The 15538-nt window shown below is 38.8% G+C and overlaps 1 protein-coding gene across 7 annotated transcripts in view; it reads right to left on the bottom strand.

Moving 5' to 3' along the window:
• MAP2K5 (mitogen-activated protein kinase kinase 5) overlaps positions 1–15538 on the bottom strand; it is a 277702-nt gene that overhangs the window by 139336 nt on the left and 122828 nt on the right. For all 7 annotated transcript variants that reach the window (XM_019832175.3, XM_019832177.3, XM_019832174.3 and 4 more), the window contains exon 13: positions 10977–11025. In XM_019832175.3, coding sequence (XP_019687734.1) covers positions 10977–11025 — 49 coding nt within the window. The remainder of the gene's footprint in view (positions 1–10976; positions 11026–15538) is intronic.

Below are 15538 nucleotides of genomic sequence, written 5' to 3' on the forward strand. Positions count from 1 at the left end.
CATCCCACCTGGTGTCTTCTGCTCTAACTTCCTCCATCAACTTACTTGACTAGCTCCTCTCCTCCTTCAAGCCTCTGCTGCAGTCTCATCTTCTCTATGAGGCCTACCTGGTCAACACTGCAACCTACCCTTTGCCTGCCCCAAGCCTGATCTCCTTTTTCTTTTCTCCATGTTAGTAACCACCTTCTAACACTCTGTATTTTTTCTTACATTTATTTTTCATGGATTCTTTCCCAAGCCTGCCCCATCCCTGCTAGAATGCGTTCCACAAGTATAGAAATCTTTCATTTTTTTATATTGATGTATTCCAAGTACTTAGAGCAGTGCCTGGAGCATAGTAGGTATTAAATAAATAGTTGCTAGATGAACGAACTAACAACATGACATTGGCATCTGAGGTAGCACCAATTGGAAGATCTGTGTGAGGCCAGATTTATCAAAAGTAAAGACAGGGGTAGAAGAGAACATTTCTAACATGCATACTGGAAACACAAGACTTAGTTTCTCCAAATAAAAATCTATTCACATAGCATTTGCCTTCAGAATAACATTAAAAAATTAAAAAATATATAAGTAATATAAAAAATATTAAAAAGCTCTCCTACTAGAGAAAATAGTTCATATATACAAAAAATGTCTTGGGACATCAACAACCTAGGTTTTTTTTCTTTCTATAAACTTCCCCATCTGTATAAGATTGCCCCAGCCTGATTGCCAATTTTATTTTCTTAATCTAAGCTCTATTCTCATTACCCTTCCGTTTCTATTTTTTATCCTCAGGGAAAGAGAGAGCAGTTACTGCCAGGGCATTCTCACATCTTCCAAAGAAATGGCATAGGTGTTAATCTTGTATTTATGTTTGATGTGGGTAATGATGGCTATGACTGGAGCTGCAGCTTTATTAATATGCAGGGCTCTCACCTCATTAGTGGCGATGTATGTTTTGAAGTTAAGCTGCAATGTTTGCTGTAATGTCAAATCTGGTCTACCAGACTTTCTCACTGTTCATTTTCTTTGTTTTTACCCAGTCAGTACACGTTATGCTTATGGGACTCACACATGTGCTATTTAATAAAGACAATTTTCCACAGTAGTTAATCTTGGTGGAACTTTCAAACATTTTTAATAATTATGTCCTCATGTGATATCACGTGTCTATCTTAGAGAAAAGATTTTCATAATGTTTGACCTGGTAATACAAAGAATAATAAACTCTATTCCTGGCTCGATCTGGAAGTGGTACATGCTTACTAACTTAATGTGATTAATTCATAGTTATTATATAATAAAAACTTGCACTCATTATCAGGCTTTGATAGTTTATGAAGTACTTTCACATATATCTCAACCAAATCTTTAAAAGAACAAAATAAATAAAACCTTATTGAATATAATACTTGATAATCCATTATGAACAGTAACTGTTATACTTCAATTCCTAAAGAAAATTTCCAGTTGACATAATACACACAAAGAAACTAACCTGTACCAGACTAACAAGCCTCATGGGGTGGGTGGTCTGTCACTGTCGCTGCTCAGGTGTCCTTCCCTTCTACAGTCCTCACTGCCTATGCACTGCAGAGAAGACTCCTAATGTTCACCAGCTTGTCTGGACGTCATTAACTGGGTTTTACTCATTCCAAAAGATACTATACATGTATGTGTGTGTGTGTGTGTATGTATACACATATATATGTATGTGTATGTGTGTGTGTGTGCTCTAAAGTTTAATAACACGTATAATAAAGGGCAAAAAAAGGCAAAGATACCAAATGAAAAGGAAAAAAGTATATGAGTTCTGTATACTCACTTATGTGTTGAACTTGGCTAAAATAGGAATCTGCTTTCTTCTGTTAGAGAAGCACACACACATACATACATAGAGAAGCATGTTCTCTATGTGTCTTTATATATTCTAGACACATATCTTTTATAAGAACACATATGTATATGTATATCTATATCTATATATTTTTAAGCTAAAACTCCAGGACCACAGTATTCCAAGGAAGCTATTTAAATGTGAGATATCGTTTTTTGCCTCTTTTCTCATTAGGTAACTGAATAAATCTCTATTTCTTAATCTTTTAAAGTCTGTGTTCATGAGTACAAGACCCTGGCTCTAGGGGCAGCATTTGTGGGGAAGAAAATGACGATGGGAAGTGAACACAGGTATTTAGATCAAGACAAAGAAGAAAGAAACTCAGACGGCTCATGAGTGTTTCTCGGTACCCTCTTGTTTTCATTCTGTTCTCAAAGTCCCTGTACCCACCCCTCACCCCCCGCAGAAGGACCACCGCCTTTGATTTGACAATGTGACACATATTCAGCTAGAATTCCCATCATCATTCATTTAGAGAAAGCAAAAATGAATATATGGGCTTTTAAGAAGGTACAGCAATGAGCTTATACAGCAAAAGTGTATAAACAAGTATATTACCTATTTAATTGCCTTAGTTGAACTTAGAAGCTCTGATCTTTAATTGCCTGATTGAACTGATCTAAAAGCTATAATTTTTTAATCAGGGAGAAAATTAAATAGCTTTCTGGTAAATAAAAAGGCATCTTTAATCTTATTTTTATGGAATCCAAGTTATTAAATATGGACAAAACCTCTAAAATATTAAGTTAACGACTCAATCTAGAGTAAATTTCTCATTACAATGCTTCACAAAAGTCTTCAGGGACACCTGGCTTCGTCCACTCTTCAATAAAAACACATGCTTTTAATCCAGAAGGTAAAAGTTTTCACGAATAACTAGGAAACTCAAAAGCAAAGTGTATAGAGATATTTAATGAGGTATATTACCACCGCATCTTATTTCTTTAGCTGAGTACCCATAATTACTGGGGAATAACTGTTCATCTGCACTGTAATTCATTAGTCCTTCCATCTACACAGATGCAGATGCACATTCACTCCCTGGTGTTTATTTACGACTGAAATCCCTTGGGAGGGTTTCTTGGCCTATTACCAGTGCCCCCACTCAGCCCCTCACAGTATTGTCTTCCCTTAACTAGTAGCATTTTACAGTGGGTTACACCGTAGGAAGGGAGCTAGCCAGCAAAGACTGAAAAGAAAAGTTCAGGATTCCTTTTTGAAATCTTTATATCCTCCATCAGGAAAACCACCAAGATCACCTAGGTATGTGAAGCAATCTCTTAAGGAACGGGGTTTGATGATATCTGAAACATGAATAAGAGGAAGGGATGCAATTGTATAGAAAGTGAAGGTTTTGCATTAAGTGATCAAAGAACCTTTTCTTTGCTCAAGCTGCATCCGGAGCTGGGAAGAACCGACCGGCCTCTGAGAGGCTGTGGTCAACCACACTTGCCAAAGTGATTACAGATGGTTGTTCTGGGAACCTGACAGACACCTTAGACTTCACTTTTAGATCCCAGGCATCATCTTTCAAAGAAAAATTCAATTATTTTTCCAAAACAAAGGGTGAAATTAAAACCAATCATTGCAAAGAAGAAAAACCAATGATGACTGCAGAATAACCAAACAGTATCTCCCTATCCACTATATATAGTTCTTAGTGCCACTATGAACCCTTCTAGAGAAAGTTATGACTAGGGAGAATTCACTATAAGCCAGAAGTATGCTGTATGCCCACAGTGTAGGATGATCCTAAGGATCACTTTAATAGTAACATTTGCGGGAGAAGCGGCAAGATGGCGGCTTAGGAGGACGCTGGGCTCACCGCGCGTCCTGCTGATCACTTAGATTCCACCTACACCTGCCTAAATAACCCAGAAAATCGTCAGAGGATTAGCAGAACGGAGTCGCTGGAGCCAAACGCAGACGAGAGGCCCACGGAAGAGGGTAGGAAGGGCGGCGAGGCGGTGCGCGCTCCACGGACTGGCGGGAGGGAGCCGGGGCGGAGGGGCGGCTCGCCGGCCAAGCAGAGCCCCCGAGTCTGGCTGGCAAAAGCGGAGGGGCCTGAAGGACTGTGTTCCCACAACAAGCGCGACTTAGCGTCTGGGAGGTCATAAGTTAACAGCTCTGCTTGGAAAGCGGGAAGGCTGGAGGACAAAGGGAGGGAGAGCTGCTGAGCCCCCTGACGACAGAGCTCAGCTTGGTGGGGAACAAAGGCGCTCGCCAGCGCCATCTCCCCCGCCCATCCCCCAGCCAAAATCCCAAAGAGAACCAGTTCCTGCCAGGGAACTTGCTCGCTCCGCGCAAACACCCAACTCTGTGCTTCTGTGGAGCCAAACCTCCGGCAGCGGATCTGACTCCCTCCCGCTGCCACAGGGCCCCTCCTGAAGAGGATCACCTAAGGAGAAGCGATCTAAGCCTGCCCCTCCTGCCCCCGTGCACCTTGCCTACCCACCCCAGCTAATACACCAGATCCCCAGCATCACAAGCCCGGCAGTGTGCAAGTAGCCCAGACGGGCCACACCACCCCACAGTGAATCCCGCCCCTAGGAGAGGGGAAGAGAAGGCACACACCAGTCTGACTGTGGCCCCAGCGGTGGGCTGGGGGCAGACATCAGGTCTGACTGCGGCCCCGCCCACCAACTCCAGTTATACACCACAACACAGGGGAAGGGCCCTGCAGGTCCTCACCACGCCAGGGACTATCCAAAATGACCAAGCGGAAGAATTCCCCTCAGAAGAATCTCCAGGAAATAACAACAGCTAATGAGCTGATCAAAAAGGATTTAAATAATATCACAGAAAGTGAATTTAGAATAATAGTCATAAAATTAATCGCTGGGCTTGAAAACAGTATACAGGACAGCAGAGAATCTCTTGCTACAGAGATCAAGGGACTAAGGAACAGTCACGAGGAGCTGAAAAACGCTTTAAACGAAATGCATAACAAAATGGAAACCACCACAGCTCGGCTTGAAGAGGCAGAGGAGAGAATAGGTGAACTAGAGGATAAAGTTATGGAAAAAGAGGAAGCTGAGAAAAAGAGAGATAAAAAAATCCAGGAGTATGAGGGGAAAATTAGAGAACTAAGTGATACACTAAAAAGAAATAATATACGCATAATTGGTATCCCAGAGGAGGAAGAGAGAGGGAAAGGTGCTGAAGGGGTACTTGAAGAAATCATAGCTGAGAACTTCCCTGAACTGGGGAAGGAAAAAGGCATTGAAATCCAAGAGGCACAGAGAACTCCCTTCAGACGTAACTTGAATCGATCTTCTGCACGACATATCATAGTGAAACTGGCAAAATACAAGGATAAAGAGAAAATTCTGAAAGCAGCAAGGGGTAAACATGCCCTCACATATAAAGGGAAACCTATAAGACTCGTGACTGATCTCTCTTTTGAAACTTGGCAGGCCAGAAAGAATTGGCACGAGATTTTCAGGGTGCTAGACAGAAAAAATATGCAGCCGAGAATCCTTTACCCAGCAAGTCTGTCATTTAGAATAGAAGGAGAGATAAAGGTTTTCCCAAACAAACAAAAACTGAAGGAATTTGTCACCACTAAACCAGCCCTACAAGAGATCCTAAGGGGGACCCTGTGAGGAGACAAAGTCCCAGAGACATCACTACAAGCATAAAACATACAGACATCACAATGACTCTCAACCTGTATCTTTCTATAATAACACTGAATGTAAATGGATTAAATGCACCAACCAAAAGACATAGGGTATCAGAATGGATAAAAAAACAAGACCCATCTATTTGCTGTCTACAAGAGACTCATTTTAGACCTGAGGACACCTTTAGATTGAGAGTGAGGGGATGGAGAACTATTTATCATGCGACTGGAAGCCAAAAGAAAGCTGGAGTAGCCATACTTATATCAGACAAACTAGACTTTAAATTAAAGGCCGTAACAAGAGATGAAGAAGGACATTATATAATAGTTACAGGGTCTATCCATCAGGAAGAGCTAACAATTATAAATGTCTATGCGCCGAATACCGGAGCCCCCAAATATATAAAACAATTACTCATAAACATAAGCAACCTTATTGATAAGAATGTGGTAATTGCAGGGGACTTTAACACCCCACTCACAGAAATGGACAGATCATCTAGACACACGGTCAATAAAGAAACAAGGGCCCTGAATGAGACATTGGATCAGATGGACTTGACAGATATATTTAGAACGCTGCATCCCAAAGCAACAGAATATACTTTCTTCTCGAGTGCACATGGAACATTCTCCAAGATAGATCATATACTGGGTCACAAAACAGCCCTTCATAAGTTTACAAGAATTGAAATTATACCATGCATACTTTCAGACCACAATGCTATGAAGCTTGAAATCAACCACAGGAAAAAGTCTGGAAAACCTACAAAGGCATGGAGGTTAAAGAACACCCTACTAACGAATGAGTGGATCAACCAGGCAATTAGAGAAGAAATTAAAAAATATATGGAAACAAACGAAAATGAAAATACAACAATCCAAACACTTTGGGACGCAGCGAAGGCAGTCCTGAGAGGAAAATACATTGCAATCCAGGCCTATCTCAAGAAACAAGAAAAATCCCAAATACAAAATCTAACAGCACACCTAAAGGAACTAGAAGCAGAACAGCAAAGGCAGCCTAAACCCAGCAGAAGAAGAGAAATAATAAAGATCAGAGCAGAAATAAACAATATAGAATCTAAAAAAACTGTAGAGCAGATCAACGAAACCAAGAGTTGGTTTTTTGAAAAAATAAACAAAATTGACAAACCTCTAGCCAGGCTTCTCAAAAAGAAAAGGGAAATGACCCAAATAGATAAAATCATGAATGAAAATGGAATTATTACAACCAATCCCTCAGAGATACAAACAATTATCAGGGAATACTATGAAAAATTATATGCCAACAAATTGGACAACCTGGAAGAAATGGACAAATTCCTGAACACCCACACTCTTCCAAAACTCAATCAGGAGGAAATAGAAAGCTTGAACAGACCCATAACCAGCGAAGAAATTGAATCGGTTATCAAAAATCTCCCAACAAATAAGAGTCCAGGACCAGATGGCTTCCCAGGGGAGTTCTACCAGACGTTTAAAGCAGAGATAATACCTATCCTTCTCAAGCTATTCCAAGAAATAGAAAGGGAAGGAAAACTTCCAGACTCATTCTATGAAGCCAGTATTACTTTGATTCCTAAACCAGACAGAGACCCAGGCAAAAAAGAGAACTACAGGCCAATATCCCTGATGAATACGGATGCAAAAATTCTCAATAAGATACTAGCAAATCGAATTCAACGGCATATAAAAAGTATTATTCACCATGATCAAGTGGGATTCATTCCTGGGATGCAGGGCTGGTTCAACATCCGCAAATCAATCAATGTGATACATCACATCAACAAAAAAAAAGAGAAGAACCATATGATCCTGTCAATCGATGCAGAAAAGGCCTTTGACAAAATCCAGCACCCTTTCTTAATAAAAACCCTTGAGAAAGTCGGGATAGAAGGAACATACTTAAAGATCATAAAAGCCATTTATGAAAAGCCCACAGCTAACATCATCCTCAACGGGGAAAAACTGAGAGCTTTTTCCCTAAGATCAGGAACACGACAAGGATGCCCACTCTCACCGCTGCTGTTTAACATAGTGCTGGAAGTTCTAGCATCAGCAATCAGACAACAAAAGGAAATCAAAGGCATCAAAATTGGCAAAGACGAAGTCAAGCTTTCGCTTTTTGCAGATGACATGATATTATACATGGAAAATCCGATAGACTCCACCAAAAGTCTACTAGAACTGATACATGAATTCAGCAAAGTTGCAGGATACAAAATCAATGTACAGAAATCAGTTGCATTCTTATACACTAACAATGAAGCAACAGAAAGACAAATAAAGAAACTGATCCCATTCACAATTGCACCAAGAAGCATAAAATACCTAGGAATAAATCTAACCAAAGATGTAAAGGATCTGTATGCTGAAAACTATAGAAAGCTTATGAAGGAAATTGAAGAAGATTTAAAGAAATGGAAAGACATTCCCTGCTCATGGATTGGAAAAATAAATATTGTCAAAATGTCAATACTACCCAAAGCTATCTACACATTCAATGCAATCCCAATAAAAATTGCACCAGCATTCTTCTCGAAACTAGAACAAGCAATCCTAAAATTCATATGGAACCACAAAAGGCCCCGAATAGCCAAAGGAATTTTGAAGAAGAAGACCAAAGCAGGAGGCATCACAATCCCAGACTTTAGCCTCTACTACAAAGCTGTCATCATCAAGACAGCATGGTATTGGCACAGAAACAGACACATAGACCAATGGAATAGAATAGAAACCCCAGAACTAGACCCACAAACGTATGGCCAACTCATCTTCGACAAAGCAGGAAAGAACATCCAATGGAAAAAAGACAGCCTCTTTAACAAATGGTGCTGGGAGAACTGGACAGCAACATGCAGAAGGTTGAAACTAGACCACTTTCTCACACCATTCACAAAAATAAACTCCAAATGGATAAAGGACCTAAATGTGAGACAGGAAACCATCAAAACCTTAGAGGAGAAAGCAGGAAAAGACCTCTCTGACCTCAGCCGTAGCAATCTCTTACTCGACACATCCCCAAAGGCAAGGGAATTAAAAGCAAAAGTGAATTACTGGGACCTTATGAAGATAAAAAGCTTCTGCACAGCAAAGGAAACAACCAACAAAACTAAAAGGCAACCAACGGAATGGGAAAAGATATTCGCAAATGACATATCGGACAAAGGGCTAGTATCCAAAATCTATAAAGAGCTCACCAAACTCCACACCCGAAAAACAAATAACCCAGTGAAGAAATGGGCAGAAAACATGAATAGACACTTCTCTAAAGAAGACATCCGGATGGCCAACAGGCACATGAAAAGATGTTCAGCGTCGCTCCTTATCAGGGAAATACAAATCAAAACCACACTCAGGTATCACCTCACGCCAGTCAGAGTGGCCAAAATGAACAAATCAGGAGACTCTAGATGCTGGAGAGGATGTGGAGAAACGGGAACCCTCTTGCACTGTTGGTGGGAATGCAAATTGGTGCAGCCGCTCTGGAAAGCAGTGTGGAGGTTCCTCAGAAAATTAAAAATAGACCTACCCTATGACCCAGCAATAGCACTGCTAGGAATTTATCCAAGGGATACAGGAGTACTGATGCATAGGGCCACTTGTACCCCAATGTTCATAGCAGCACTCTCAACAATAGCCAAATTATGGAAAGAGCCTAAATGTCCATCAGTTGATGAATGGATAAAGAAATTGTGGTTTATATACACAATGGAATATTACGTGGCAATGAGAAAAAATGAAATATGGCCTTTTGTAGCAACGTGGATGGAACTGGAGAGTGTGATGCTAAGTGAAATAAGCCATACAGAGAAAGACAGATACCATATGGTTTCACTCTTATGTGGACCCTGAGAAATTAACAGGAACCCATGGGGGAGGGGAAGGAAAAAAAAAAAAAACAGGTTAGAGTGGGAGAGAGCCAAAGCATAAGAGACTCTTAAAAACTGAGAACAAACTGAGGGTTGATGGGGGGTGGGAGGGAGGAGAGGGTGGGTGATGGGTAATGAGGAGGGCACCTTTTGGGATGAGCACTGGGTGTTGTATGGAAACTAATTTGTCAATAAATTTCATATAAAAAAAAAAAATAAAAAAAAAAAAATTAAAAAAAAAAAAAAAAAAAAAAGTAACATTTGCATTTCCATGGCAAGGTCCTTTTAATGAAGGTTTTGCTATGGAGAATTGATGACTTCCTTTACTTCCTTTGTCAAATGGATAGCAGATGTCCATAAAGATCAATACAGTGACAAGAACTGACCACTGTGTTAACTTCTATTAAAATGGCCATAACCACTTTATGGGTTAATGAGTATAGGGAACAGAAGCAATACAGGTCATGTGATGTTAAATACCATTCTCTCTTAACCTTGGAGCTGAAAGCGCTCCATTTCTTTTTTCTCACCCACCAGATGTGTTCACATGATGATTTCTTCCCAGGAAAAGTAACACTAACACAACTCAGCTCACTCTTCCTACATCTATCTACATTTTGTACCAACTACACCCTAGAGATAGACTGGACTGGCTTTAAGGGAAAATTTGGATCATGATTCCAGTTAATCTGCATAAACACCTTCAAGAACTGCAAATTTTGCTTGTCAAAATTTACACACCCTCTTCAAGAGGGAACGAGGGATTTAGGAAGAAATCTGAAATCACTAGGATAGTAAAACTGCCACAACAAAAAACAACCCTTAGTGACAGATGTGATAGCACAATTGAAGGCATCAGTTGTTTACTCACTCTCAAAGCTAATACCTTTTTTAAAAAAAGTCCCTTTAATCACATGTAATGTGTATGTTGGTGCATTCCCCAAATGTGCATAAAGCAAGGCTGAGCAGATGTGTAAAACTAAACAGGACTGTTAGTAACATGAGGCCCGGAAGTGGCTTTGCTATAGTCTGTTTCTCACTTAATAATTTGCTCCAAATGAATTCAGACATTTTGGAAATGTTGGAAAACACAACGGGAACTTGTTTTTGCAGCGTTCATTTAATTGATCATTCTTCTCAAGTGTTCTGTCAATAGGCCCAGAGACTAATTTCTGATGCATTCACCAACTCCTTGTTTAAGGCTTCCCTTTCAAGGTATGTGAAGCCATCTCTTAAGGAACTGTGTATGATGATATCTAAAATGTTAATAAGGGAAGGGATGCGATTGTATAGAAAGTGAAGGTTTTGCATTAACTAGAGTTAAGATTAAAAATAAGATCCTGTCATTTTCAAATACTATGTTATGAAATACCTTTACGTGTTTGGTAAACATCTACAAAAATACCAAGTTTATAATCTAAATCAGAGTAGTTGAAGGAGAAGACAAGAAAAACATTTAGAAAGCAGCCATCTTTTGATTACCAAATATATCAGCTGGCTTAAATAGCAGATCATGTATTTTAAAATGAAGGTATCCTGGAGTGGTCCGCACTCAATGTCAAATTAAGTTAGAGCTCGTAAGCTCAGTACATACCTCTATGTAAAATCTTTAAACTCCACAAATAGGTAAGGCCTTTAACAACCTAAATTTAAGAAAGAGAAACAGTACAATGATGATTTTTATCAGGAACTTTCCATATTTAAACATATAATCATATCAACCATAACTCTTCCTTTAAAACTCTAAAAACCAATAAACATTTATTGAACATCTCCCATTTCTGTGCCAGGTTCTTGGAGGATGCCAAATGTATAAGCTACAGGTTTCTTCTCCAATGGGCTTTCAATGTTCTGAAGATAAGGCATGATTAATGAAAAAAATAAGTGTATGTGCATGGAAAATGACCTAGAAGTACATCTACTAAGTTCTCAGTGGTGGAATGGATGGGGGAAAAAAGGACAGGAAAAAGGGACAAAGATTTTCATTTTTTTCCTATACTTTTATACACAGAATTTTTTAAAAAGTCATGACATTTAAGGGGTGCCTGGGTGGCTCAGTTGGTTAAGCGTCCAACTCTTGGTTTCAGCTCAGGTCACAATCTCATGGTTCATGGGTTCAAGCCCCACATCAGGCTTCATGCTAACAGCATGGAGCCTGCTGGGATTGTCTCTCTCCCTCTCTCCCTCTCTCTCTCTCTCTCTCTGCTTCTCCTCTGCTCTGTCTCTCAAAATAAATAAACTAAAAAAAAAAAAAAAGTCATGACATTTAAGACCAAGGAAAGATATTTTTAAAAAGTTGGCTAATGAAAGCAATCTCTGTCAGTAATCAGGATTGCTTTTCCTGTCAGTATTCAGGAAGGCTTTACTAAAGTTCTGGGCCCTAAGAAACAGATTCAACTGATGTGATGAAAAGAGAAGAAAGTGTTCAGGCCAGGATAAAAATATACAACCAAAGTGTTGGGGCCATGTACTCTTCCAAAAAATCAAGGTCAGGAAAGACAAAGAAACACTGAGACTACTCCAAGTTAACAGAGACCAGAGACATGACAACTAAATGCAGTATATAATCCTAGACTGGATGCTGGACAAGAAATTTTTTTCTTTTGGTCTATAAAGGGTATTACTGGACAACTGTCAAAATCTAAGTCAGGACTGTTGATTATATAACAGTATTGTACCATTGCTAATTTCCTGATTTTGATCAGTATACAGCAAGGATGTGAGAGAATACCCTTATTCTCAAGAAATATACCCCTTAAGTATTTACGGGTAAAGGGTCATGACGTCTGCAACTTACTCTCAAATGTTACAGGGAAAAAAATACATACATACACACATATATATATGTATATGTATATATACACACATACACACACATATACATATATATATATATATATATATATATACATACAGTAAAACCTTAGATTGTGAGTAACTTGTCCTATGAATATTCGACAAGACAAGCAAACATTTCTAATAAATTTTAACTCAATAAACGAGTGATGTCTTGCAATACGAGTAGTATCTGACACCGAACATCACATGATCACGACTGAGCCAAAGGCTCTCACTCTCTCCCACTGCAGGATCGTGGGTGATCGTCTCCCATGCTCAGATGCTCGGTCTCAGGCCATAGTGTTTGGCAGAAGTCAGTGATTTTTCAGAACACTGGAAGGTGCCCACAACTGGCACTTGTGTATTTTTGGTCATTTCAAAGCACCTATGGACAGTCCTTTGCTTTTCCATACAAGAGTAAGTTTAGGGATGCTTTGCTTCATTCTAGGTCAGGCTGCCTGCAGATATAGACCCTTTCCTCTGCTGTTTTATTGCCAGTTACACTAAATACAGTGTCTGACAAGAGTTTTTTAACATTGTACTGTAGTCAACATCTGTGAGAGCATATACAATGGCCCCCATGCAGAAAAAGATTCCATTCAGCCAATAGATAGCAGTGATTCCATTAGTGATAGTGAAAGTTGTCCTGCACAATAAACCTCCTCTCTCTTGTCTTCCTCATACCAGCCACGAAGGTTTTCAAAGGTACGTGCAGGTTAATTTATTTTTCTTTATATCTTGTATTTTCTTTAACATTTTGTATTACATTATAGTATTATAATCATTCTCTTTTTAATATAATGTTTTAATGCTTAGTTTTGACAGAGAGAGAGAGACAGAGAGTGAGTGGGGGTAGGGAAGAGAGAGAGGGAGACACAGAATCTAAAGTGGGTTCCAGGCTCTGAGCTGGACACTTAACCAACTGTGAGGCACCCAGGTGCCCCTTGTAATCATTCTTATATGAATATTTTGGGGTTGTAGAACAAATCATCTGAGCTTACATTATTTCTTATGGGAAAATTCACTTTGATATACAAGTGCTTTGGATTACAAGCATGTTTCCAGAATGAATTACGCTCTCAAACCAAGGGTGTGTGTGTGTGTGTGTGTGTGTGTGTGTGTGTGTGTGTGTGTGTGTGTGTGGTTGTGCGTATTTTTAAAACCAAACGTAGTTAACTGTTGACAACTGGGAAATCTGGAGGAAGCATCTTACAACTTTTCTGTAAGTTTAAAATAGTTTAAAAAAAAGTTTCTAAAAAAATGTTTTAAATGATATTAGGGTAGGAAAGAACAAAGTGTATCAAGATGATCAGCCTCACAAGCCAGTCTGGCAGGTGCAAGTGTAGACTCACCTAGAAAATACTGAAAGGGCAGGGCAAGAAAATAAAGTGAGAAAATAAAAACATTCACATTAGATTGGATTTTTGATTGAACAGCCTGTGTTAAGAATAGTCAAATAAGATTCTGGAAAAAAAAAATGTTTCTAAGACCCTAAGTATGTGGGTTACAAGTGCTACCTTCTATGTGGGAAGTTTAATCACGAATCTTTTGTAAAAATCTTTATATAGAAATTGTTATAAAAGGGGAAGCACATGTTTTTATTCACACCCACTGACCCTGTATGCAGATGAGCGTGAATTTAACAATTTCAAGGTTGACTATTCATAATTACATATCAGATACAATGCATGAACCACTATCACTCAAATTTTACTCAAGAATTTAAAAGTACTCATCATATTAGAACATTTTAGGTGAGTCAGGAGTATAAGAACAAGGAAATCTACCATTATGAGGAGTAACTGAGTGATTTATGTATTTTTGAAAATGATGAAAAGAAGCCTAGAGCTAAATACACAAGGATTTTAGTTGATCAAGAAAGACTATGAGCAATTCTAAAAACAGAAATGCACAGGAAGAAACCCAACTTCTAAATACTAAAGATCTAGAAGAAGGTAAAATCTACATCAATTAATGCTGAGCAGAAATTAACATATTTTCATTGTTTTCTTAGAGAGGGATGTACTCCTGAAAGATTTGCTAGCAAGGTATGATTATTTCCATGATAAGTTTGTCTGTTTTAAGAGAACAGAATATATATTTATAGCAAATCATTTCTTCCAGGATTTGGAAAAAGTTGCATTACAATAAAACACATATGTTCTGGACAGTAAGATAGTAAAAAAAAAGAAAGAAAAAAAGAAAAAGAAACTACCAAAATAGTAAAATGGCAACCAATAGGAGGAGGAAATAAGACAAAAATATTTCCTTAAATGTTTATTAAAATAACATCAATAATGAAAACAATTTTCTCTTTGAGTAGTAGGATAAGGCTATCTTATTTGGCATGGAAATAATCATCTCTGAGTTGGGAAATAGGGTTAAGCTTTTCAACTTATAAGGTTAGTTGCATATTATAAAACCTTCCCATCAAAGATGGTTCACCACTAAAAATCAGTCCACAAAAAAAATGAATAACCAGAAAACACACAAGGGGAAGGCAAACCATTATATATTCAGATCAGGCAGGAAAAAAGTAAAACAAATACTGATTGTATGACACTTGCTAAAATTATAAATCTTGTTAGTGATTCAAAAGAATATGTCACTCTTCCAACTTTGTCAAAATACACGTTTTCCTTTAGAAGCATATGAAAAGCAGTATATGGAGAGCTAGAAATCTGTCCATTGAAAATCTAGAGGGTATTATTGGTATTCAGTAGGCTGGGTTTCACAACAATGACTTGACAAAGCCTTGACACTAAAAGTACTTATATCTGCTGTCAATCACTCACTCCTTGACATGTCAAGTGCACATCCTTTCAGGGACAACTTCCATCAACATTAGCACTCAAAATACAGTACACAGTGTCACTGCTTCAGAAATGAGAAGAAAAATAAAACGTGCAAGATGGCAGGGAATGGCAAGAAGGCATTCCTCTTTCTCGGAGACCACATTCAAATGGAAAACAGATAAAAATCACTGAGCAAGCTAGAAGCTGAAATCAGCCAGTTTATATTAATTTTTTTTTATATCCTCTTGCCATATATCCTACAAGAGAAAATTTGAACAACATATCATCAAGGCTGACAGGGGGCCATCCCATAATGAACCTTGGATCTTTGGACCTCCACAGCATGCCAGATTATTAGAACCTGGAAAATAAAGTTAATTGGGGGTGGGAGAGGTGCCTACATGTGGTTCTAAGACACGAAAAGAATCTGAAGCAATTGTATGTGTCACTCCATTACTGTCTTATGTACGTCTCCTTTTTTCCTTTTTCTTTTCTTTGTACCCTTGTTCTCCCTGTCAGTCCT

This window comes from Felis catus, chromosome B3, assembly GCF_018350175.1.
Source record: "Felis catus isolate Fca126 chromosome B3, F.catus_Fca126_mat1.0, whole genome shotgun sequence".
Classification (NCBI taxonomy): Eukaryota; Metazoa; Chordata; class Mammalia; order Carnivora; family Felidae; genus Felis; species Felis catus.